Source organism: Trichechus manatus, unplaced genomic scaffold (genome assembly GCF_000243295.1).
Source record: "Trichechus manatus latirostris isolate Lorelei unplaced genomic scaffold, TriManLat1.0 scaffold00077, whole genome shotgun sequence".
Lineage (NCBI taxonomy): Eukaryota > Metazoa > Chordata > Mammalia > Sirenia > Trichechidae > Trichechus > Trichechus manatus.
Window position 1 is genome coordinate 10977147 of NW_004444013.1, and position 23248 is coordinate 11000394.

At 54.8% G+C, this 23248-nt stretch overlaps 1 protein-coding gene across 1 annotated transcript in view; it reads left to right on the forward strand.

Annotated features, from left to right (window-relative positions):
* The window catches only part of TECPR1 (tectonin beta-propeller repeat containing 1), a 51304-nt gene that overhangs the window by 24820 nt on the left and 3236 nt on the right, over window positions 1-23248 (forward strand). The window contains exons 8-21 of the mRNA XM_004380860.2: window positions 1915-2016; window positions 4368-4513; window positions 10128-10612; window positions 11142-11287; window positions 12163-12318; window positions 13383-13532; window positions 13609-13766; window positions 16827-16954; window positions 17890-17992; window positions 19313-19409; window positions 19918-19997; window positions 21114-21170; window positions 21874-22045; window positions 22583-22718. Of these exons, the coding sequence (XP_004380917.1) occupies window positions 1915-2016; window positions 4368-4513; window positions 10128-10612; window positions 11142-11287; window positions 12163-12318; window positions 13383-13532; window positions 13609-13766; window positions 16827-16954; window positions 17890-17992; window positions 19313-19409; window positions 19918-19997; window positions 21114-21170; window positions 21874-22045; window positions 22583-22718 (2116 nt within the window). The remainder of the gene's footprint in view (window positions 1-1914; window positions 2017-4367; window positions 4514-10127; window positions 10613-11141; window positions 11288-12162; window positions 12319-13382; window positions 13533-13608; window positions 13767-16826; window positions 16955-17889; window positions 17993-19312; window positions 19410-19917; window positions 19998-21113; window positions 21171-21873; window positions 22046-22582; window positions 22719-23248) is intronic.

Genomic DNA, 23248 nt, shown 5'->3' on the forward strand with positions numbered 1-23248 from the left:
TAGATAAGAATTAGGTGAAGGGAAGGACAGCACACACTACAGGGGAAGTCAGCACAACTGGACTAAACCAAAGCTAAGAAGTTTCCTGAATACATTCAAACACTTTGAGGTACAGAGTAGCATGGGTAGGGGTCTGGGGACCATGGTTTCAGGGGACATCTAGGTCAACTGGCATAACAAAGCTTATTAAAATGTTCTGCATCCTACTTTGGTGAGTGGCGTCTGGGCTCTTAAAAGCTTGCAAGTAGCCATCTAAGATGCATCAATTGGTCCCAACCACCTGGAGTAAAGGAGAACGAAGAACACCAAAGACTCGAGAGTATTAACCCAAGAGACAGAAAGGGCCACATAAACCAGAGACTTCATCAGCTTGAGACCAGAACTAGATGGTGCCCGGCTACCACCAGTGACCACCCTGACGGGGAACACAACAGAGAGTCCCTGTTGGAGCAGGAGAAAGGTGGGGTGCAGCACTCAAATTCTAGTAAGAAGACCATTAATGGTCTGACTGAGACTGGAGGTACCCTGGAAAGCATGGCCCCTGGATTCTCTGTCAGCCCAGAACTAAAACAATTTCCAAGGCCAACTCTTCAGACGGATTGGACTGGACTGTGGGACATAAAGTGATACTCGTGAGGAGTGTGCCTCTTAGCTCATGTAGATAGAAGAGTCTAAACGGGCAGCTTCTGTCCGGAGGTGAGATGGGAAGGCAGAGAGGGTCAGGAGCTGGTTGAATGGACATGGGGAATCAGGTGGAAAAGGAGGAGTGTGCTGTCACAGTATGGGGAGATCAATTAGGGTCACATAATACTGTATGTATAAGTTTTTTATGGGAGACTAACTTGAAATGTAAATTTCATTTAAACTACAACAATAAAAAAAAATAAACAGAAGGAAAAATAAATAAAAATCAGGTCCAAGACCAAAAAAAAAAAAATGTTCTCCCTGAGCCTTAAAAAAACAAAAGTAAACCTTTTCTTTCTGTAGGCCTCCAAGGATGCACATTTCTTTCTTTTCATCTTTTTCTGGTTTGTTTTTTAATTTTATTGTGCTTTAGGTGAAAGTTTACAGTGCCACTTAGTTTCTCATTCAAAAATTTATCCACAGATTACTTTGTGCTATTTGCAGTCCCCGCCATGTGCCAGCACTCTCCCCATTTCCACCCTGGGTTCCCCGTGTCTATTCGTCCAGTTTTTCTGTCTCCTGGTTTCTGATCTTTCCTTTTGGGCAGGTGTTGCCTATTTGATCTTGTCTACTTGATTGAACTAAGAAGCACGTTCCTTACGTATGTTATTGTTTGTTTTATAGGCCTGTCTAATTTTTGGCTGAAAGGTAGACTTCAGGAGTGGCTTCAGTTCTGAGTTAGCAGGGTGTCCGGGGGCCATAGTCTCAGGGCTTCCTCCAGTCTCTGTCAGACCAGTAAGTCTGGTCTTTTTTTGGTGAATTTGAATTTTGTTCTACATTTTTCTCCCACTTTGTCCGGGATGCTCTATTGTGATCCCTGTCAGAGCAGTCGGTGGTGGTAGCCGAGCACCATCTAGTTGTGCTGGACCCAGTCTGGTGGAGGCTGTGTTAGTTGTGGTCCATTATCCTTTTGGACTAATCTTTCCCTTGTATCATTGGTTTTCTTAATTCTCCCTTGCTCCAAACGGGGTGGAGTATCTTAGACGGCCGCTCACAAGCTTTTAAGGCCCCAGATATTAGTCACCAAAGTAGGATGTAGATCATTTTCTTTATAAACTATGTTATGCCAATTTACCTAGATATCCCCTGAGACCATGGTCCCCAGCCCTCAGCCCCAGTAACTCAGCCCCTCAAGGTGTTTGGATGTATCTAGGGAGCTCCTATGACTTTGCTTTGGTCAAGTTGTGTTGACTTCCCCTATAGAGGCATGTTTATTTCTGATTCTCCCAGGTGTGGTTCCGGAGAGGCGTCAACTCGCACAATCCCTGTGGCACCAGCTGGATTGAGATGGTTGGAGAAATGGTGATGGTGAACGTGGGACTCAACGACCAGGTGTGCAAGGCAGGCGGCTCCCGGGGTCAGCCACCAGGTGCAGGGGCGGTGCTCAGGGTTCCCGGGGGTCAGCCACCAGATGTGCAGAAGTGGTGCTCAGAACTCTTGCTCCAGGTCTGCAGGGGCGGTGCCCTGAGCTTGAGGCTCCAAGGGGCCGTGCTCAGAGTTCCCAGGGGTCAGCCACCAGGTGTGCAGGGGCGGTGCTCTGAGCCCACAGCTCCCCCGCGCCAGGGCAGTTGCTCCCGAGCACAGAGGTTTCAGAATGGGGATTCTTGGTGCAGAGAGTCAGGCTGGGCCCGTGGCCGGCTTCCCGCAGTCCACCCCTAGGCATGCTGTCCTGCACACCTGTGCTTTCCCAGCCTGCGAGGGCACCCAGGGACTGCCCCCCCAGGGTCTGGAGCCCCCACTTGTCCCAAGTCACTTCCCCAAGGACCACAGTCACCCTCAGAGCAGTGGGGTGAGCACGGATCTGTGCCCCCTGACACTGGAAGGGCTCCATGGAGGAATGTGAAGGTGAAGTCAGATGGACGGGCCTCGTGTCTCAGCATGGTGTCAGTGGGGAAGGAGGACGCTGACCCTCACAGGCGCAGCTTCTCATAGCGTGCTCTGCGCATCTCTCCTCGGAGCTGAGGAGGCTCGGGCGCTTTTACAACTCTGCATCGGCAGCCTCCTTTTTCTTCCCCTGGCACATGGTAGTCCCTCAGACAATATTTATTGTTCTTACTGTTGTCGTTGTTACCAGTTCTTGGGGCTGACATAATGGCCGCTAACAACAACAAAGTGTAACACAGGGACAGCTGGGCTTGCTTGAGCACCATCTCAACCTCTTCACAGCAAACAGGCACAAAACATAACTCCAACTGCAAAAGCTTAATAACCAAAACTGAACCACTTACCATCGAGTCGATTCCAACTCATGGCAACCCCATGCATGTCAGAATAGAACTGTGCTCCATAGGGCTTTATTTTTTTGATTTTATTGTGGTACGTTCTGTCCCTATGCATTTGCCTGTTCTAGATATTTCATATACTTGGGGTCATACAGTATTTGTCCTGAGTCAGCATAATGTTCACTCAGCATCAGGCTTTTAGGGTTCGTCCGTGTGGTAGCATGTATCAGAACTTCATTTCTCTTTGTGACCAGATAATACTCCTCTGGATGTATGTACCATATTTTGTGTATCCCTTCATCCTTTGGTGAACTCTTGGGTTGTGTCTACCTTTGGGCTACCGTGAACAGTGCTGCGGTGAACACTCGGATACAATGGGTAGCCCCTTGATGTGGAGAGGACCCTTCCCCCATTGCACTGTACTATAAGCTCTTCCCAGGTGTGGGGCTGGTCTTTCCTGTGCCCCTGCACCCCCATCCCACTCACCCTGGCAACCCAGGCACACATGGGCCAGAGGGCTGCAGGGCTGGTGGCCAGCGGTGAGACTGCTCCTGCTGGAGCACGTGGGAACTGAGTCTGGGGAGCCGACAGCTTGAGCATGGAGCTGGCCTGCCCCCACGAAGTGGAGGAGCTGCCTCAGCCCCCAGTGGGGCCGCGGGCGAGGGGCCTGACACGGGCAGTTCTCGGACCACCTGCCCTCGGCCCTCCGGCTGCCCAGCATAGCTGCCTTCATCAGCACCAAGGCAGGGGCTTAGATGCCTACCAGGAAGTGTAAAGATACCAAATCCTATGAGTGGTCATCAGGGGTAGGTGGGAGGGAGGGGAAAGGAAGACACCCCATTTAGGACACATTGAGCTTCTGTTAAGGGTGATGTAAGAATTCAGGAATGGTTAATGGAGATGGTTGAAAAACATAGTAAACGTAATTAATGTCACTGAACTGTACACGTGAAGATCGTAGAAATGCTCTGTTACCTATATACTTATCACAGTTAAAAAAAAAAAAAGCCTGCCAGGCCATTTGTTGTGGAAAGTGGGGTCGGGATTTCAGGAGGTTGCTGTGCATCTTAAAAAAGACCGGGCCCACCCTCTGGGCCAGACGCTATGTGGAAGGTATGGACACGGTAGACTCTGAGTCCCAGCACCACCCCCACCTCAGGACCCAGTCACCCCAGAGCCCCAAGTTCACCTGACACTGGGGGCCAGGATGGGGTCCCTGGATCGTTCCCTGGTTCCCCCTGGTCTGGTGCCTCCCCAGCCCCTTCCTGGGCTCCCTTTCTTGCATTCAACTTTCATACCGTCCCATGTCCACCCTCAGGTGACCCTCCCAGCCCCAACATGCACACGTGCACCCCGCCTCACAGATGAGGGGGACGCCTGCTCGTGGTTACACACGCGTCCCACCCCATGAAGGGAGGGGCTCTGTCGGCGCCCAACCCCACAGGCCTCTCTCTGTTCCAGGTCTGGGGCATCGCCTGCGAGGACCGGGCCATGTACTTCCGGCAGGGTGTCACCCCCAGCGAGCTCAGTGGGAAGACATGGAAAGCCATCGTTGCCGGCCGGGAGTGTGACCGGTCACACTCGGGCAGCTCATCCAGCCTCCTCAGGTGAGTTGGGATGGAGGGGGGAATGGGCTGCTGGTGTGAGGCCTCCACCTGCCCATGGTGGGCCTGGTCTGAGGCAGGGACCACCAGACTCCTGCCCACAAAGGGCTGGGGTGCAGGTTTTCTCCCTTTCCTGAACTCCTAAGGAGCCCTGGTGGCACAACGGTTAAGCGCTTGGCTACTAACCAAATGGTTGGCATTTGAACCCATCTAACAGCTCTGCTTGAGAAAGACCTGGCGATCTGCTCCTCTAAAGATTACAGCCTAGAAAACCCTATGGGGCAGTTCTGCTTTGTCAGTGGGGTCACTGTGAATTAAAAATTGACTCGATGGCACCCAGTAACAACCACCTGAACTCCTGCCACCTCAGCCCAGGGCTCAGCTCCAAGGAAGCAGCTCAGCCCCTCTGTGGGCTGAGTGGGGAGGAAAGGGGGCCTGTGAGGTGAGTAAGAGAGCCCGAGGGGTCTCCCGCGAGCCCAGAGCACCGTCCCCAGGCAGGGCTGGCCTGCCAGCTCTCAAGTCTCACCGTCTGAAGGAGGAAAGACTTCTTTGAGGCTGAGGTCCCCCTGTCATAGGAAAGCAGGGAGAGCGGGGAGGGTCCCTAGGCTAGAGCACAAGCCCCTCACCTGGAGGCTTGTTCAGACCCAGATTCCCAGGCCCCACCCCAGGGTTTCTGATTCAGCAAGTCTGTTGTCCAAGTGGCATAGAAGTTTAAGTGCAGGACTACTAATCAAAAGGTTGGCAGTTCAGACCCAACTAGAGGCACCTCGGAAGGCAGGCCTGGCAGTCTGCTTCCAAGAGATCACAGCCTTGAAAACCCGATGGAGTGGTTCTACTCTGCACACATGGGGTTGCCATGAGTCAGAGTCGACTCATCGGTAACTAACAACAAACAATGGTATTGATTTCACAGCCCACTAATGGTTCAGAATTACAGTTTGATTCAGCAGGTCTGGTCAGGGGCCCAAGAATATGCATTTTTAACAAGTTCCCAGGTGATTGCTGCTGCTGCTGGTCTGGTGGCTGTAACTTGAGGGGACTGGTCGAGTCCAGCTCTGTCCACTAGTCCTAGGAGCCCAGGCAGGTAGTTCACGTCGGAGCTGGGCCTCCCCACCTCTAAGACAGGGTTGACAGCAGGATTCACCTGCTCGGGGAGCCTGGGCCCAGGACTCTGCAGGGGCCACATTCCTGTTTTAGCTCAAGCCCTTACCAGGCCTGGTCCACACCTCTCTGCTTCCCCAGCCCAGAGGGCTGGGAAGATGGCGCCAGGGGCTTCTCCAGCACCCATTGAGTCCCCGACCTGGGCAACTTGCTCACACTCCACCTAGCATAGTCCCCTCCAACTGGACAGCACGTTGGAATCAACTGAGACATCTAAAAAAACTACCGACGCCAAATCTTCACGATCTTGGATTTGGCAGTGGTTTCTTAGATGTAATACCAGAAGCACAAACGAAGGAAAAAAATAGGTAAATTGGACTTAATCAAAATTTCAAACTTCTGTGCATCCAAAGACACTATCAAAGGAGTAAAAAGGCATCCCACAGAATGGGAGAAAATGTTTGCAAATCATACATCTGATAAGGGTCTCTTCTTGTTGTTCTGTGCTGTCAAGTCGATTCCAACTCATAGCGACCCTGTAGGACAGAGTAGAACTGCCCCATAAGGTTTCCAAGGAGCAGCTGGTAGATTCGAACTGCTGACCTTTCGGTTAGCAGCTGAGCTCTTAACCACTGCGCAGTATCCAGAATATATAAAGTACTCTTACAACTCAACAATAAAAAGGCAGACAACCCAATTAAAGGGGCAAAGGACTTGAATGGACATTTCTCTAAAGAGGATATACAAATGGCCAATACAGGAATACCTCAAGAGATACTGTGGATTCAGTTCCAGACTACCGCAATAAAGCAAATATCGCAATAAAACGAATCACATGAATTTTTTGGTTTCCCAGGGCATATAGAAGTTATGTTTACACTATACTGTAGTCTATTAAGTGTGCAATAGCATTATGTCTTAAAAAAAAAGTACAGACCTTAATTAAAAACACACTTTATTGCTAAAAAATGCTAACCATCATCTGAACCTTCAGCGAGCTGTGATCTTTTTGCTGGTAGAGGGTCTTGTCTCGATGTCGATGGCTGCTGACTGATCAGGGTGGTGGTTGCTGACGACTGGGGTGGCTGTGGCAATTTCTTAAAATAAGACAACAATAAAGTTTGCCACATCGATTAACTCTTCCTTTCACGAAAGATTTCTCTGTAGCATGTGATGCTGTTTGATAGCATTTTAACCACAGTAGATCTTATTTCAAAATTGGAGTCGGTCTTCTCAAACCCTGCCGCTGCTTTATCAACTAAGTTTATGTAATATTCTAAATTTTTTGTTGTCATCTCAACCATGTTCACAGCATCTTCACCAGGAGTAGATTCCATCTCAAGAAACGACTTTCTTTGCTCATCCATAAGATGTAACTCCTCATCCGTTGAAGTTTTATCGTCAGATTGTAGCAATTCAGTCACATCTTCAGACTCTATTTCTAATTGTAGTTCTCCTGCTCTTTCTACCACATCTGCAGTTACTTCCTCCACTGAAGTCTTGAACCCCTCGAAGTCATACATGAGGGTTGGAATCAACCTTTTCCAAACTCCTGTTAATGTTGATATTTTGACCTCCTCCCATGAGTCACAAACGTTCTTAATGGCATCTAGAATGGGGAATCCTTTCCAGAGGTATTCAATTTTCTTTGCCCAGATCTATCAGCTATAGTCTTATAAAATGTATTTCTTAAATAATAAGACTTGAAAGTCAAAACTACTCCTTGATCCATGGGCTGTAGAATGGGTGTTGTGTTAGCAGGCACGAAAACAACATTAATAAACATCTCCATCAGAGCTCTTGGGTGACCAAGTACATTGTCAGTGAGCAGTAATATTTTGAAAGGAATCTTTTTTTCTGAGCAGTAGGTCTCAAAAGTGGGCTTAAAGTATTCAGTAAACCATGTTGTAAACAGATGTGCTGTCATCCACGCTTTGTTGTTCCATTTATAGATCACAAGCAGAGTAGATTTAGCATAATTCTTAAGGACCCTAGGATTTTTTGAATGGTAAATGAGCATTGTCTTCAACTTAAAGTCACCATCTGCATTAGCCCCTAACAAGAGAGTCAGCCTGTCCTTTGAAGCTTGAAGCCAGGCACTGACTTCTCCTCTCTAGCTGTGATAGTCCTAGATGGCATCTTCTTCCAGTATAAGGCTGTGTCGTCTACTTTGAAAATCTGTTGTTTGGTGTAGCCACCTTCATGAATTATCTTAGCTAGATCTTCTGGATAACTTGCTGCAGGTTCTTCATCAGCCCTTGCTGCTTCACCTTGCACTTTTTCATATTATGGAGATGGCTTCTTTCCTTAAACCTCATGAACCAACCTCTGCCAGCTTCAAACTTTTCTTCTGCAGCTTCCTCACCTCTCTCAGCCTTTAGAGAATTAAAGAGTTAGGGCCTTGCTCTGGATTAGGCTTTGGCTTAAGGGAATGCTGTAGCTGGTGTGATCTTCTATCCAAACCATTAAAACTTTCTCCGTATCAGCGATTAGGCTGTTTTGCTTTCTTATCATTCGTGTGTTCACTGGAGTAGCACTTTTAATTTCCTTCAAGAACTTTTCCTTTGCATTCACAACTTGGCTAACTAGCACAAGAGGCCTAGCTTTTGGCCCATTCAGCTTTTGACATGCCTTCTTCATTAAGCTTAATCATTTCCAGCTTTTGATTTAAAGTGAGCGATGTGTGACTCTTCCTTTCACTTGAAGGGTTATTAATTGGCCTAATTTCAATATTGTCATGTCTCAGGGAATAGGGAGGCCTGAGTAGAGGGAGAGAGTTGGGGGACCAGCCGGTCGGTGGAGCAATCAGAACACATACAACATTTATCGATTAAATTCGCTATCTTATATAGGTGTGGTTCGTGGCACCCCGAAACAGTTACAATAGTAACATCAAAGATCACTGATCACAGGTCACCATAACAGATACAATAATGATGAAAAAGTTTGAAATATTGCGAGAATTACCAAAATCTGACACAGGGACACGAAGTGAGCACAGGTTATTTGAAAAATGGTGCCGATAGACTTGCTCAATGCAGGATTGCCACAAACCGTCAATTTGTAAAAAACCTAATACCTGCAAAGTACAGTTAAGCAAACCACAATAAAACCAGTATGCCTGTAAGCACGTGAAAATATGCTCAACATCATTAGTCTTTAAAAACTCATTGCTGTCGAGTCAATTCCAACTCATAGCAACCCTATAAGGACATAGTAGAACTGCCCCACAGGGCTTCCTTGGCTGAACTCTTTACAGGAGCAAATCGTATGTCTTTTTCCCGTGGAGCTGCTGGTGGGTTTCAACCACTAACCTTTCAGTTAGCAGCCGAGTGCTTTAACCATTGTGCCACCAGGGCTCCTTTCACACCCGCTAGGGTAGCTATAATAGAAGAGACAAGACAGTAACAAGTGTTGGTGAAGATGTGAATTGGAACCCTCATGCATTGCTGGTGGGAATATAGAATGGTGCAGCCGCTGTGGAAAACAGTTCGGAGGTTCCTCAAAAAGTTAAACAGAGTTACCACATGATTTAGCAATTCCACTCCTGGTATATAACTAAAAGGGTTGAAAGCAGGGACTCAAAGAGATACGCATACACCACTGTTCATTGCAGTAGTATTCACAACAGCCAAAAGCTGGAAACTGCCCAAATGTCCATCACCAGATGAATGGATAAACAAAATGCCCATCCATAAAATGGAATATTATTTAGCAATAAAAAGAAATTAAATCTTCATACATGCTACAACATGGATGAGCATTATGCTCAGTGAAGGAAGCCAGAGACGAAGACTACATATGGTACGATTCCATTCATATGAAATGTCCAGAATAGGCAGATCCACAGAGACAGGATGCAGATGAGTGGTTGTCAGGGGCCGGGGGAGGAGGGACTGGGGAGTGACTATTTCCGGGGCATGGGATTCCCATGTGGGTTGATTAGAAACTTCTGGAACTAGGTAGTGGTGATGGTTGCACAGTATCGTGGATGTACTCAACCCCACTGAATTGTACATGTTTGAACGGTTAGGTAGGTTTTTTGCTATGTGTATTTTACCACAAATGAGCTGTTGGTGGTACAACAGTTAAGCGCTTGGCTGATAACCAAAAAGTTGGTGGTTCAAACCCACCCAGCAACTCCAAGGGAGAAACACCTGGTGATTTGCTTCTGTGAAGATTACAGGTTAGAGAGTCCTGTCGGGCAGTTCTGCTTTGTCACATGGGGTCGCTGTGAGTCGAAATCCATTCGACAGCATCCAACAACATAACATCTTACCACGATAAAAATGATGCTGATGTCAGCTCCCCACCCCCAGATACGCTGACTGGATTGGTCTGAGGATGGCCCGGGTGTTTTGGCTCCCTGGGAGGTCGGTCCTAACGTGTTGACTTTCAGAGGAAGAAGGAGTGGGAGAGGTGGTGGCCCACACAAGGTCACTCAGCTGGTCAGGGTGGAACGGGGCGGAGGGTGGGCTCCTGTGGGGAGTGACAGGCCTGCCTGTTTTGTCCGCAGCGCCGGCTGCTTCTTTGGTGATGAGGTGAGGGGCAGTGCTGAGTCCTCCGCCCCGAGTGACACCGACGCCTCCTCGGAAGTGGATCGACCAGGCCCTGACCAGCCTCACCCTGCAGACTGTTTGGACAGCACCGGGGGCTGCAAGGGCAGCCCAGTCTTGGGACCAGGGCCTGGCAGGCCCACAGCCGGAGCAGAGGAGAAGGCCAGCCAGGCCGAGGGCACAGGTGGAGAGCCTCGGCCCCAACCGGTCTCCACCCTGGCTGAGCTGCCCTGGACCAACATCGACCTGAAGGAGCCTCGGAGGGTGCCTGGCCACTCGATACCTGGCCTCCCTGAGCCACCCGGCCTCTCCTCCCTGGGGCTCCTGCCACTGGGCCTGGAGGAGCCCTACAGCACCGACGACCACCCGCTGTGGGCCTGGGTGTCTGGAGGCGGCTGCGCTGTGGAGGCCCACACGGCACTCAAGTGGTTCTCTGCCCACTCAGGTAAGCGGCCCTGCCCAGGGTGGCTGGGGACCCAGAGCGTGGAGCAGAAGGTGGTGCCCGCAGCAGGAGGGCTAGGGATGGGACACGTCCCAGGGGCTCTGAGCAGGCTGCACTCTGCTGTCTTCACCCAGCTGCCCAACCCCCGAGTTCCCAAGTTCACATCCCCGCATTCATATCTCTGAGTCAGGCCAGCTGCCTGAAGCTCTCAGAGGGCAGCCGGGCACCCCTGCCCGCCGCACCCCTCTCCCCGGCCCAGCAGTGATAGTCACATTCGAGGCTAAACTGTGAGGGGACAGCAACTTGCCTGTCAGGGTGAATATGGGGGTGTTATGAGGCTGTTTTCAGAGATCCTAGCTTTTTAGCAAGAAAGAGGTGATTTAAAAATGCACAAAAGTAAAAATTGCTGAGGTCTCTGCCTGCCTGGGCGTAGTGGGGAGGGTGGAGGAAGGAGGCTGGTGTTGGTCCAAAGATGGGCCTCAGTTGGGGGGGTGGCTGGAGTGGTGGCACTGAGGCCCCGCGGGCCCTGCAGGCCTGTCCCCAGCCGTGCAGACACTGGCCCCGCCTGTGACGCCAGCCCAGACCGCTGCCTGGAGGAAGCAGATCTTCCAGCAGCTCACGGAGCGGACCAAGCGGGAGCTGGAGAACTTCCGGCACTACGAGCAGGCCGTGGAGCAGGTGCATGGTGCTGCCCCATGCATGTGTCCCCGTGGGCATCCACGGAGTGCCTGCTGTGTGCCAGCCTCCCAGGGGTGGGAGAAACACGAGGCTCCCTGCCTCTGCCCGCCCATCTTGGGGATGAATGGCCCCATCCAGGCCTGTGGTGGATTCAGGCATGAAGACACACAGTCTATTGCTTGACCCTTCCTAAAGGGCTCGAGTTCAGGCCCTACAGAGCTGCAGGCCCTCGTGGCCCCAGGGGCCAGACCAACGCCTCCTGCCGGGAGTGGTCGGAGGTGGCTGATGGTCCTTCTACCACCAAAGGACAGCCTGAGTGCCCACATGAGCTGGGACAGAACCAAGGGCAGCCACGGGTCCCCGCCTGAGGCTGTCCACAGCTGACCCACCCTTGGAGGGCCCACAGCTGAGCTGGGGAGATGGAAGGGTTATGTGAAGTTTGTAACTGATCTCCCAGAGGTGTGGGGCTGCAGCGCCCTGCTGCTCTGGGCCAAACACAGTCTCTAGGCTGGGCAGGGTCTGGGCTGGGATCCCAGCTTTGCCACTGACTCACTCTGTGACGTTGCACACAGCATAGGACCTCCTTGAGCCTCAGTTTCCCCATCTGGACCATGGGACCGGAGCTGGGCTAGCAGTGTTAGGTGCTGCATCGTCAGCACTGGCTTGGGACCTGGCACCCATTCGGTGTCCCATGACATCCCCGTGTTGTTATTAGGAAGGGGAGCTGGGGGGGCCAAGGCCAAGTGGGAGCCCCCACGGAGGCTGCTGAGCCTTCCCCACAGAGCATCCTGTGGAAGAGGGCAGGGTGGTTCTGGGTCTGTGTCTGCAGGGATGGGACCCCGGGGCCTGCCTGTGACTCCCCCTCTGCACCCCAGTCGGTGTGGGTGAAGACGGGGGCGTTGCAGTGGTGGTGCGACTGGAAGCCCCACAAGTGGGTGGACGTACGCGTGGCGCTGGAGCAGTTCACGGGGCATGACGGGGTGCGGGACAGCATCCTCTTCATCTACTACGTGGTCAACGAGGAGAAGAAGGTGCATGGGGCTGGGGGGTGTGAGGGAGGGGGCACTGAGGGCTGGGGGGCATGCATGGGGAGGGGGATCCCGGGAAGGGTGCACAGGAAAGGGTCAGCGCAGTGGGCCAGGAACACCGGACCCCAAGTGCTCAGTGCAGGCTCCGCGACTTGTGGTTTACAAAGTGCACCGCAGTGACCGTGGTGACCACTGTCCCCCCTCCGTGGTGACCACTGTCTCCGTCCATGGTGACCGCTGCCCCCCTCTGTGGTGACCACTGTCCCCCCTCCGTGGTGACCACTGTCCCTCTCCATGGTGACCGCTGCCCCCCTCTGTGGTGACCACAGTCCCCTGTCCTGGTCGTGGCCTGCTGTGTGCTGGCCCTCCCAGAGCCTTCGCTGGGTTCTCTCCACACTCCCAGCAACAGCCAGCAGGCTCTGGTTTTCAGATGAGAAACCAGGCTGCACAAGAGAAAGTCTGTCACCTCCCATACAGCTGGTGGGAGGCTGGCTGGGCTTGAACCCATGTCAGTCTAATTTCAGAGTACCCTGGTCAACTCCAGAATCATACCTGTAATCTGTAAATGAATCCACTCAACGGTAACCAACAATAAATCCATAAAACCCACTGCTGTCAAGTCGATTCTGACTCATAGTGACCCTAAAGGACAGAGTAGAACTGCCCCATAGGGTTTCTAAGGCTTTAATCTTTACAGAAGCAGATTGCCACAACTTTATCCTGTGGAGCACTGTGGGTTTGAACTGCTGACCTTTTGGTTAGCAGCCAAGTACTTAACCACCAAGCCATCAGGGCTCCTTCCAACAACAGTATGTAAATATGACATTTATTCATCAAGAATGGTCTCCATGCTGGAACATGGCTCCATAGCTCACCACCAAAGCCCACAGGAGGCCCCCTAGGACAAACTCTGTAGAATCAGGGGTGACCCCTAGGGTGGCCCAGTCCCTGTCCATCCCCGTAGTGGGGTCCCCATACCCCCGGCTGTGGCCCAGCCCAGCGGGGAGCTTGGGTGTGCTGCCCAGCAATGTCCCATCTCTCCTTGATGACGCCTGCTCTTTGGACAGTACATCCACCTGTTCCTTAATGAGGTGACGGTGCTGGTGCCTGTCCTGAATGAGGCCAAGCACTCCTTCGCCCTGTACACGCCCGAGAGGACCCGGCAGAGGTGGCCCGCACGCCTGGCCGCTGCCACCGAGCAGGAAATGAACGACTGGGTGAGTGGGCAGGGGGCGTGCCTGGCCCACCCCGTGCCTGCCCCTGCCCACCACTGACCACATCTCCCCCTGCCAGCTGGCCCTGCTCAGCCTGTCCTGCTGCGAGAGCCGGAGGGTGCACGGCCGCCCCTCCACCCAGGCCATCTGGTCCGTCACCTGCAAAGGGGACATCTTTGTGAGCGAGCCCAGCCTCGACCTGGAGGCCCCCGAGCGTCCGCTGCCCTGCGACCAGATGTGAGTGACTACAGTCCAAATGGGTCTGTTCCCCTCTCCCCCCAGCACCAGAGCTGTGGTCCAGGAAGGAGGCTCCTGGGGCCCATCCCCTGCCCATGCCAGCACCCAGAGCCATGGTTTCAGAAGGGAGGGCCCTGGGGCCTGTCCCCCCAGCACCCAGAGCTGTGGTCCAGAGGGAAGGGGCCTGTTCCCCCTGCCCCCTAGCCAGAGCTATGGTCCAGAGGGATGGCCCTGGGGCCTGTCGCCCAGCACCCAGAGCTGTGTCCATAAGGGAGGGGCCCCAGCAAGCCCAATCACCCCCACAGGCCTCACTTCACCCTAAGCAGTTGGAGGCTCGGCCGGCTGGCTCCCGGCCCCGAGTTCTCCTGGGCCTGGCTCAGGTCCGTTGAGGGTGGGATGTCGAGGCTGAACCTCCACCCCTGGTGGGGAGGCAGCCCTCACCCATGGTCAGCTATCCCAGCCAGGGGGCATAGGTGCCTTGTGCCGAGTTGCTTCAGCTGTTATTAAGCACCTGCTGTGTGCGGTCCTGTGCCAGGAACCGGGAGGGCAGAGGAGAGAACAGCGTGCTGGCTGTCCATATTAGCCTGTCACCTATACCCCTACTTCACAGCCTGCTTACCCTCCGCTGAGGAGGCTAAGTCTGGAGAGGGTCAGTGACTTGTCCGGGCCCCCTGGTGAGGGGGGACAGATCGACCATGTTGGGCCTGCTGGTGCCCTTGGCCATGTGCTGTTCTCCCATCCTCTGACAGCCTCACTGTGTCCAGGGAGACCAAGGAGCTGGGGAGGTGGGAGGCCAGCAGTGGCCGTATACAGCCCGTTCGCTCACTCACTGTCCCTGAGCGCTGGGTGGGGTGGCAGGTGTGTGGGGACAAGGGAAACCAGGTGAAGTAATGGAAAGACAGAAGGACGGGGGTGTCTTCTGGGTAGGAGGGTATATGGGTGACCTAGGGCTTGCTGTAACCAAGCATCACAAACCGGCTGGCCCAGAAGAACAGAAATTTTTGTTTTGTTTTTTAATAATTTATTGTTGTTGTTGAGAATATACACAGCAAAACATACACCCACCCAGCAGTTTCTACATAAACAATTCCATGACGTCAATTATGTTCTTTAAGTCATGCAGCCATTCTCACCCTCCTTTTCTGTTCCTCCACTGTTAACACAAACTCACTGCCCCCCGAGCTTCCTGTCTAATCTTTTGAGTTGCTGTTGTCAATTTGATCCCATGTAGATAGTATAAAGACAGAAATTTGTCACACGAGAGTCTGAAGTTGGAGTCTTGGCAGGGCGATGATCTCTCCAAAAGGGAAGATCGTTCCTTGTCTCTCAGCTTTTGGTGGTCCCAGATGTTCCTCAGCTTGCAGCTGCAGCCTCACTCCGTTTCACGCGGCTGTCTTCCCTCTGTCTCTTCTCCTGTAAGACTCAAACCCAACACATTGCTATAGAGGCGATTCCAACTCATAGCGACCCTATAAGGTAGAGTAGAACTGCCCCATAGGGATTCCAAGGCTGTAATCTTTACGGAAGCAGACTGCCACATCTTTCTCCCATGGAGCAGCTGGTTGGCTCAAACCGCAGACCTTTCGGTTTGCAGCCGAGTGCTTAACCATTGCACCACCAAGCCTCCTTCTTTTATAAGAACACCCCTAATATTGGATTAGTGCTACCCTACTCCACTGTGACCTTATATTTACTTAAATGGTAATATCTTCAAAGATCCTATTGCCAAACAAGGTCATGTTCACGGGGACCGGGGTCAAGACCTCAGCATATCTTTTTGGGAGACAGAACTCAGACCTTAATGGATGGTCAGAGATCTTGAGGTGGGCTTCACAGGGCTTTCCAGGAGCAGCACAAGGCTGGGGCGTGGGCAGTGGGCCAAGCACGGGGGTGAGATCCAGGCCCAGAGCTCACAGGGACCCACCGCATAGACAGCTGCAGAGTGTGGCGGAGCCCTTGAGGGGTCGTGTGGGCAGTGAGCATCCAGCGTCTGTTTGGAAGGCCCCTTGGGCTCTGTGAAGGACAGTATGGGTGGGGGCGGGAGCAGAGAGGCCTGCCAGAGGCACTGGTGGGATCCAGGTGAGAGAGGTGGTGGCTGGCCCAGGTGTGGGATCGGAGTGGAAAGGTTGATTTGGAGAGTGTTTTAAAGGGAGAGGTCTTGGGAGCCATAATGTTGTAGGGAAGAGGGGGGAGAGCGTGCCGTCACGGAGGATTCTGCAGTGCGTGGCCCCATTGACCCAGTGGGAACACGGGGTAGGGGGAGCAGGCTCATGGGGGTCCTGGGCCAGGTAGGGTGCAGTTGAAAGGAGTCTGGGGAAGTGCAGGGCTGGAGGTGCCGTCTGGAGTCCTGGTTGTGGAGATGGCATTTATAGCTGTCTGAGGGGACAGCGAGCAGAATCCCCGGCCTTCCGGCCCTTCGGGGTGGGACCATCACCCGAGGCCACGTGGAGCAGGCTGGGCTCCATTCGGCGTCTGTCTGTCTAGCTCTTTGGGGCCCTTGTGTGTGCGGTGCGGGTGGAACGAGTCTGACCGCCTCTGGTTCCCCCTCTGGGGATGGGGTCAGGGCCTTGGGGGCTCTAAGAAGACGGTGTGTCCCTGCCACCTGTTTGGTGAAATAACTGTTAGTCTGTTGCCGTGCAGTCTGACAGGTGGGCGGGGCCTGCTTCCCAGGGACCATCAGGCCTCCCACCCCCAGGCCCCAGCAGGCATTAGCAGCACAGGCTGCTGACCTCAGCCCCCTATCCATGCTGCTTCTGGGGTCCCCCATTTGGGGGCTGCACACCCTGCCTCAGTGCAGAGACCCTGCTTCTCCCATGCTCTGATTCCTACAAAACAGGAAGTCATTGATTAATACAAAATACAAAATGGGAAGCCACGTAGATTAGCCTGGCCTTAATAACTTCTGTGTCCAAGTTTGGAGGCCACAGACTTGCACATCAGGATGTCCATGGGAAGCAACAGAACAACACGGGTGGGCCGGGAGGATGAGAGGCTGGAAGCAGGACTGAAGCCGGGCTCTCCTCCCCGGCCTCCCCACACCACCTGTCCCCACCCCTCCAGGTTCTGGCGGCAGATGGGTGGTCACTTGCGGGTGGTGGAGGCCAGCAGCCGCGGCGTGGTGTGGGGCCTTGGCTACGACCACACGGCCTGGGTGTATACTGGTGGCTACGGCGGAGGCTGCTTCCAAGGTGAGGCCTGCGTTGCTGGTGGAGCTGGTACCCCAGGCCCTGCCCAGTGCTTCTGGGCATTCCCCCTCTAACCCCTGTCCTGCTTCCCTGCCCAACGCCGCCACCACTGCCCCGGTGTGACACTCGGCTGGCAGCAGGCCGGCAGGTGACCTTCACAACTGTCAGCAGAGGATGAGGGAGGGGGCAGGCAGTCCCTCGACCAACCCTTGAGGGTGGGCCTGGAGACCACCAAGCCCTCCCAGGCACCCTGCTGGCTGAGGGTTGTAGAAAGGCCAGCTGCCCAGGGCCCTGCAGCATCTCCAACCCTCATTTCAGATGGGACCTCTGGGTGCATTGGGCAACCCCAGGATCCTGATCTCCTGATTCCCTGGCCCAAACTCTGGCCTCTTGCTAGATGGGTCATACTCTAGGGGGTGAGAGCTTGCTGAACTCCTGGGGACCCCCTGAGTTCTATGAGGCTCTCCTAGTAGGAAATAGAGGCAGAAACAATCTCTGAAATGAGACAAGTCCGTGCCCCAACCCACATGCCCCACAGTAGGGGGCAGCAAATCCGATAGAGCAGTGGTCCACTCAGACCACAGGCATGCACATCTGCACAGGTGTAACAGCTTCCCCGTTTGTGAGGCAGGAGTTACTTTGGTCCCCATTTTAGAAACGAGGAATTTGGTCCAGGGAGTGACGAGGAGAGAGGTGCAGCCATGGACAGAGCCTGAGGCAAGAGGGCTGGAGGGGACGCAGGCAGAAAGGGTTCCGTGCGCAGCCGGGTCTTCTCACTGAAGTGGTGGTCGTAGAGGAGTGGAGTCCAAGCCCAGCCCCTTGCAAGATAAGCTCAGCCAGGCATTACTCTGCTGATCTGGGCCCTGCCCCCCTATTCTCTGCTGACCCAAACCCTGAGGCCTGAGTGGGGCAGGCACTGTAGCCCCCTCTCCCCACAGGCCTGGCTAGCAGCACCAGTAATATCTACACGCAGTCGGATGTGAAGTGTGTCTACATCTATGAGAACCAGCGCTGGAACCCGGTCACCGGCTACACCAGCAGGTGAGCAGCGTAGCCCTGGTGTGGGTGCCTCCTGCCCAGGCCGCAGTCGATGAACACTGGCCAGGAAGCTGGTGCCGGCCCCCTGGTGCGGACAAACTGCATCTTACTGCTCCCCAGGTGTTTTTCTCGTGATTCTTTCAGTGGGATGCATATTTTAAAAACTTAGTTGTTGGGAGGTACCACATACATAAGGAGCCCTGGTGGCCCAGTGGTGGAGCACTCGACTGCTAACTGAAAGGTCAGCGGTTCGAACCCCCCCGCTGCTCTGCAGGAGAAAGATGTGGCAGTTTGCTTCCATAAATGTTACAGCCTTGGAAACCCTATGGGACAGTTCTCTGTCCTATAGAGTTGCTATGAGTCAGAATCGACTTGATGGCAATGAGTTTCATTTATCACATATATAAAATACACAAAACGTAAATATAACATAGCTCATTGAGTTATCCCAGATCAAACACCAGTGTAATCACCACCCAGGTCAAGAAACAGCATTACCTGACTCCTCGCCCCTTCACGCCTCTTCTCTTGCATTACCCCTCCCTCCTCATCAGGAACCACTATTGTAGTTTGGCTTGCATGATTCTGTTGTTTTTGCAGGGGGCTGGGAGGTAATGATGGTGGTTACTTGGCCCTTGTAGTAGTTCGCTTGGTTTTGAACATCACGTGAATGGAATTCTATTTTTTTTGTGCCTGACTTCTTTCACTTAACATAATGTTTGTGGGATTCACCCTTGGGGTTTCATGTAACTGCAGTTCATTTTCTGTTTTGCTGTATAATATATTAAAATACTGTGACATATTTATATGTCCTGCTGTTGGTGGACATTTGGGCTGGTCGAGGCACTGTGGAGAGCTCTTCACAGTCACACGTTTCTGTGGGTACATGCCTAGGAGCAGAATTGTTGGGTCTTAGGGAATAAGTGTGTGCCACTTCACTCTGCAAGGCCAGATTCCCAGAGTGGGTGGGCCACTTCGCATCTTTCCAGCAGCGTGTGAGAGCCCCGATGTTTTCGTTAGCCTTTTCTATTTCAGCCACTCCAGTGTGTGTGTAGTGGTGCCTTAGTCTCCTAATGCCGCTGTAACACAAATGTAAGTGTGTGGCTTTAAAGAACGAACATTTATTTTCTCACAGTTCAGGAGGCTAGATGTTGAAATTCGGGGCACCTGAGTGTGTTCACCCTGGGGCACCTGTTCTGGCTTCCGGGGTGCAGGCTCCTTCCTCAGGGCTCCTCCAGAAGGGTTCCCAGCGTGCCACCACAGTGCGCACCTAGGGTTGCCTGCTTCTGGGTTCTCCCCTATCACCCCCTGCCATCCCCACAGAGGTCTGCCCACTGACCGGTACATGTGGAGTGACGCCTCAGGGCTGCAGGAACGCACCAAGGCCAGCACGAAGCCGCCCTCCCCACAGTGGACCTGGGTGAGTGCCGGCTTCCGCTGTGACACTGACAGGCCTCTCCCTCAGGTCTCTGGTACCTTGGTTTCAGGGTGCAGGTGGGGTCCCCCAGGTCTGACTGGTACCTTGGTTTCAGGGTACAGGTGGGGTCCCCCAGGTCTGACTGGTACCTTGGTTTCAGGGTGCGGGTGGGGTCCCCCAGGTCTGACTGGTACCTTGATTTCAGGGTGCAGGTGGGGTCCCCCAGGTCTAATTTGTTCCTTGGTTTCAGGGTGCCAGTGGGGTCCCCCAGGTATGACTGGTTCCTGGTTTTAGGGTACAGGTGGGGTCCCACAGATCTGACTGGTACCTGGGTTTCACGTGCAGCTGGGGTCCCCCAGTTCTGATTAGTACGTTGGTTTCAGGGTGCAGGTGGAGTTCCCTACATATGATTGGTTCCTGGGTTTAGGGTGCAGGTAGGGTCCCCCAGGTCTGACTGGTAGCTGGGTTTCAGGGTGCAGGGATCCCCTGCCCTGACTCGGCTTCTCCCCAGGTCTCTGACTGGTACGTGGACTTCAGTGCTCCTGGGGGCACCGACCAGGAGGGATGGCAGTATGCCAGTGACTTTCCTGCGTAAGTGACTTTCCTCCTCTCTGCATGGGGTCTCCCAGGACGGTGACCCCAAGTGTCAGGACCCTGGGCGCTTGACCCTGGCAGCCCACTCCTCCCTGGTGGCCTCTGCCCAGCCGGCCCTGGGGGCACCCTGCCGTGGTAGAGGCAGCGGAGCCCTGAGTGCTGTGTCAGCCCCCAGCAGGACTAGGAGCAGCTGAAGGGGGGCCTGGGTGAGCCCCAGCTTTACACCTGTCCACAGGTGACAGTCCAGCTCGGGACCTGGCCACATCCCTGCTGGGCCTAGGTCCTAGGAGGCCAGATAGGGGAACCCCATTACCAGGGCTGAGGGGGCCCCAGGGAGAGAGGGGGCCTCGAGCCACTGTGGGCCAGGCCCCGAGTGAGGCCAGCTCAGTCCTTGGATGACCCTAGGGAGGGTATTGAGTGGAGGGGCAGTGTAAGCGAGGCCAACTCTGTCCTGGGAGGCAGGACGCCATGCGGGGGCAGCGACAGGGGTGGGTGACAGGCCGGCCAGGCAGTGGGGCTGGCAGAAGGTGTCAGGGTGTTTTGCAGTGCCTCCATGGTGCAGTCACATCAAAAACAGGAGACTGAGCCTAGAGGGCAGGCACTGGGGCTGTTTCTGAACAGACCTCAGACCCGGTACCTCGGTACCTCGTGGAAGAAGGCAGGCCGCAGGACTCTCCTGGGACTGTCCCCTGCCCACTCAGCCCTGGGGCCCTCACCTGGAGGGAAGGCTTGTATTCCCCAAAAAGGGTCTGATAGGGTCTGGGGTAGGATGGGCTCAGAGCCACTGAGCCAGGCCTTCCTGCCTGGGCAGGTGCCCTGACCCCACCCCAGGAGGCCCCCCCACCCCAGGGTGATCCCCACCCCAGCGTGACCCTCTAACCCAGGAGGCCCCAACCCCAGAATGACCCCCACCCCAGGAGGCCCCCACCCCAGGCGACCCCTCAGACTTTGCCTGGGAGTCATCAGGAGGGTCTCCAGGGGAGGATGGCACTCCCTTTGAACCCGCTGCGTGGCTCACACCCCGGGCAGGGACTGCTAGGTGCCCCGCTGACCGAGAGGGTGGAAGAGGAAACTTCTGGGGAGTGATCTCGAAACCACTTCTTCCTCTTGCAGCTCATACCACGGGTACAAGACCATGAAGGCCTTCGTCAGGAGACGGTGCTGGGCCAGGTGACGGCTGGGCCCCCAGCCTGGAGGGAATTCTGATTCCTTTGGGCCAAATCTCTGGCCTCCGACCTTGGTCCGATGGAAAAAAATGGGGAGGGGGCAGGCGGGGCATGGTATCAAAGTAAATGTCAGGCCAGGAAATGCCCGCGGGCTCCCAGCCTCTCGGCTCTCCGGTTTCTGAGGACAAACAGAAATGTCGGGGCAGGTCTAGGGGGGGCGGAGCAGGGCAGGCAGGGCTGGGAGGGAGCCAGCTCCTCCCAGGCCTCCTTGTCCCCTCCCATCCTCGGGGAAGTCGTGCCCACCCCCACCCCTCTCCCCGGCTGCACCTCCCAGGTGTTGTACCTGGCCCTTCCCCTCCCTGAGACCAAGCTGCTCCTGGGAGCCTGGCACCTGGTGGTTCTTTTTCCAGCCCCCTGAGGAGAGGTGGTGCTGTGGTTAAGAGCTCAGGCTGCTAACCAAAAGGTCAGCAGGTCAAATCCACCAGCTGCTCCTTAGAAACCCTACAGGGCAGTTCTGCTCTGTTCTGTAGGGTCACTATGGGTCGGGATTGACTCACAGCAATGGGTTTGGTTTTTGGGTTTGGGGGAGAGGTCTGTGCCCTGCGATTCTCGCTCCCTGAGCCCCCGTGGGCTCCGTGCAGTGACTGAGCTAGCCCAGCCACCCAGTCATATTGGGTCCCTGGCCTGTGCTCTCTTCCCATGTGCAGAAAATGCAAGCTGGTGACCAGCGGGCCTTGGCTGGAGGTGGCCCCCATCGCCCTGGGGGACGTGTCCATCATCCCTGAGAGCCCAGACGCCAAGGGCAGCATCGCCCTGTGGGCCGTCAGCGACAAGGGGGACGTGCTGTGCCGCCTGGGCGTGTCCAAGCTCAACCCCGCAGTGAGTGCCATCGCAGGCTGGTGGGGTGCTGGTAGACTCTTTCGCAAGTCAGGCCTCTGGATATGGGGTCAGGGGGACTCACGCTGTCCAGGACAGGGCCCTGGATGGTGGTCGCTACAGGACCCCAACTGGCTCACTGGGCTTGGAGACTGGGATGGGCACCGGGAGCCTCCCAGCTCTCGGGGCCCCAGGGTGGGAGTGGCAGAGGCCGGCCCCACACGCCAGCCCAGAAGGCCCCATGTATCGTCACTGAGCAGCTCATACCCAGTGTCCATTACCTGCACACTTGAGAGAAACAACCAGGTCACTTGATCAAGATTGGGTCACAGTCAGAGCTGGTCAGGCTGCCCTTATGTATGGCCCAAGGACCACCCTCGTCCTCATCTAGACCCCCTGACGCCACACCTTCCCTGTCACCCACAAGCCAGTGATTTGAGGCGCTGTGCGGGGTCCTGTCACCTGGGCCAGGGAGGGCCAGGAGCAGGCCCAGTAACCAGGCTGTACGCACTGGCCAAACCTCAGTGCCCCTCCCCCCAGGGCTCGTCCTGGCTGCACGTGGGCACTGACCAGCCCTTCACCTGCGTCTCTGTGGGTGCCTGCCACCAGGTGTGGGCTGTGGCCCGCGATGGCTCCGCCTTCTACCGTGGCTCTGTATCCCCCTCCCAGCCAGCAGGTGAGCGTCACCCTGATGACCCCAACCCTGTGCTACCTGCTCAGGAAGGGCAGGGCCGGGGCGAGTCCACAGGCCTCCGTCAGAGGTGAGAGTAGGAGTGATGGGTCTCCTGATTTCACTTCAACTCCACAAATGTTTGCTGAAGCCTACCCCTGGCCAGGACCCCCGACCGAGGCTGGGCCCTCCCCACTCAGGGTGGCTACAGGGCGGTCCCCTTGGTGATGGCCTTCCAGCCGCTCCCACCCCGGGAGTTGCTGTCTCCCTCCCCTGCCCCCGATGTTCTTTCCCAGACGTTCTTGTGTCCTTAAGGGGACACCCCTGCCTCCCCACCTCCTGAACCCCCTTGTGCCTCCATCCCATCGCCCGGCGTGGCCCACCCAATGGGATGCATCTGGTCACTTGTCCGCTGCGCTTCTCCCCCCGGGAGGTCAGCCTGGGGGGTGGGGGCAGGGTGCCGGTCTCACTCTGGCTCTTTGCTGCAGTTCGGCTCCGTGCCTGGCGCAGGGCAGCCGGCAGAGGGACGGAGGGAC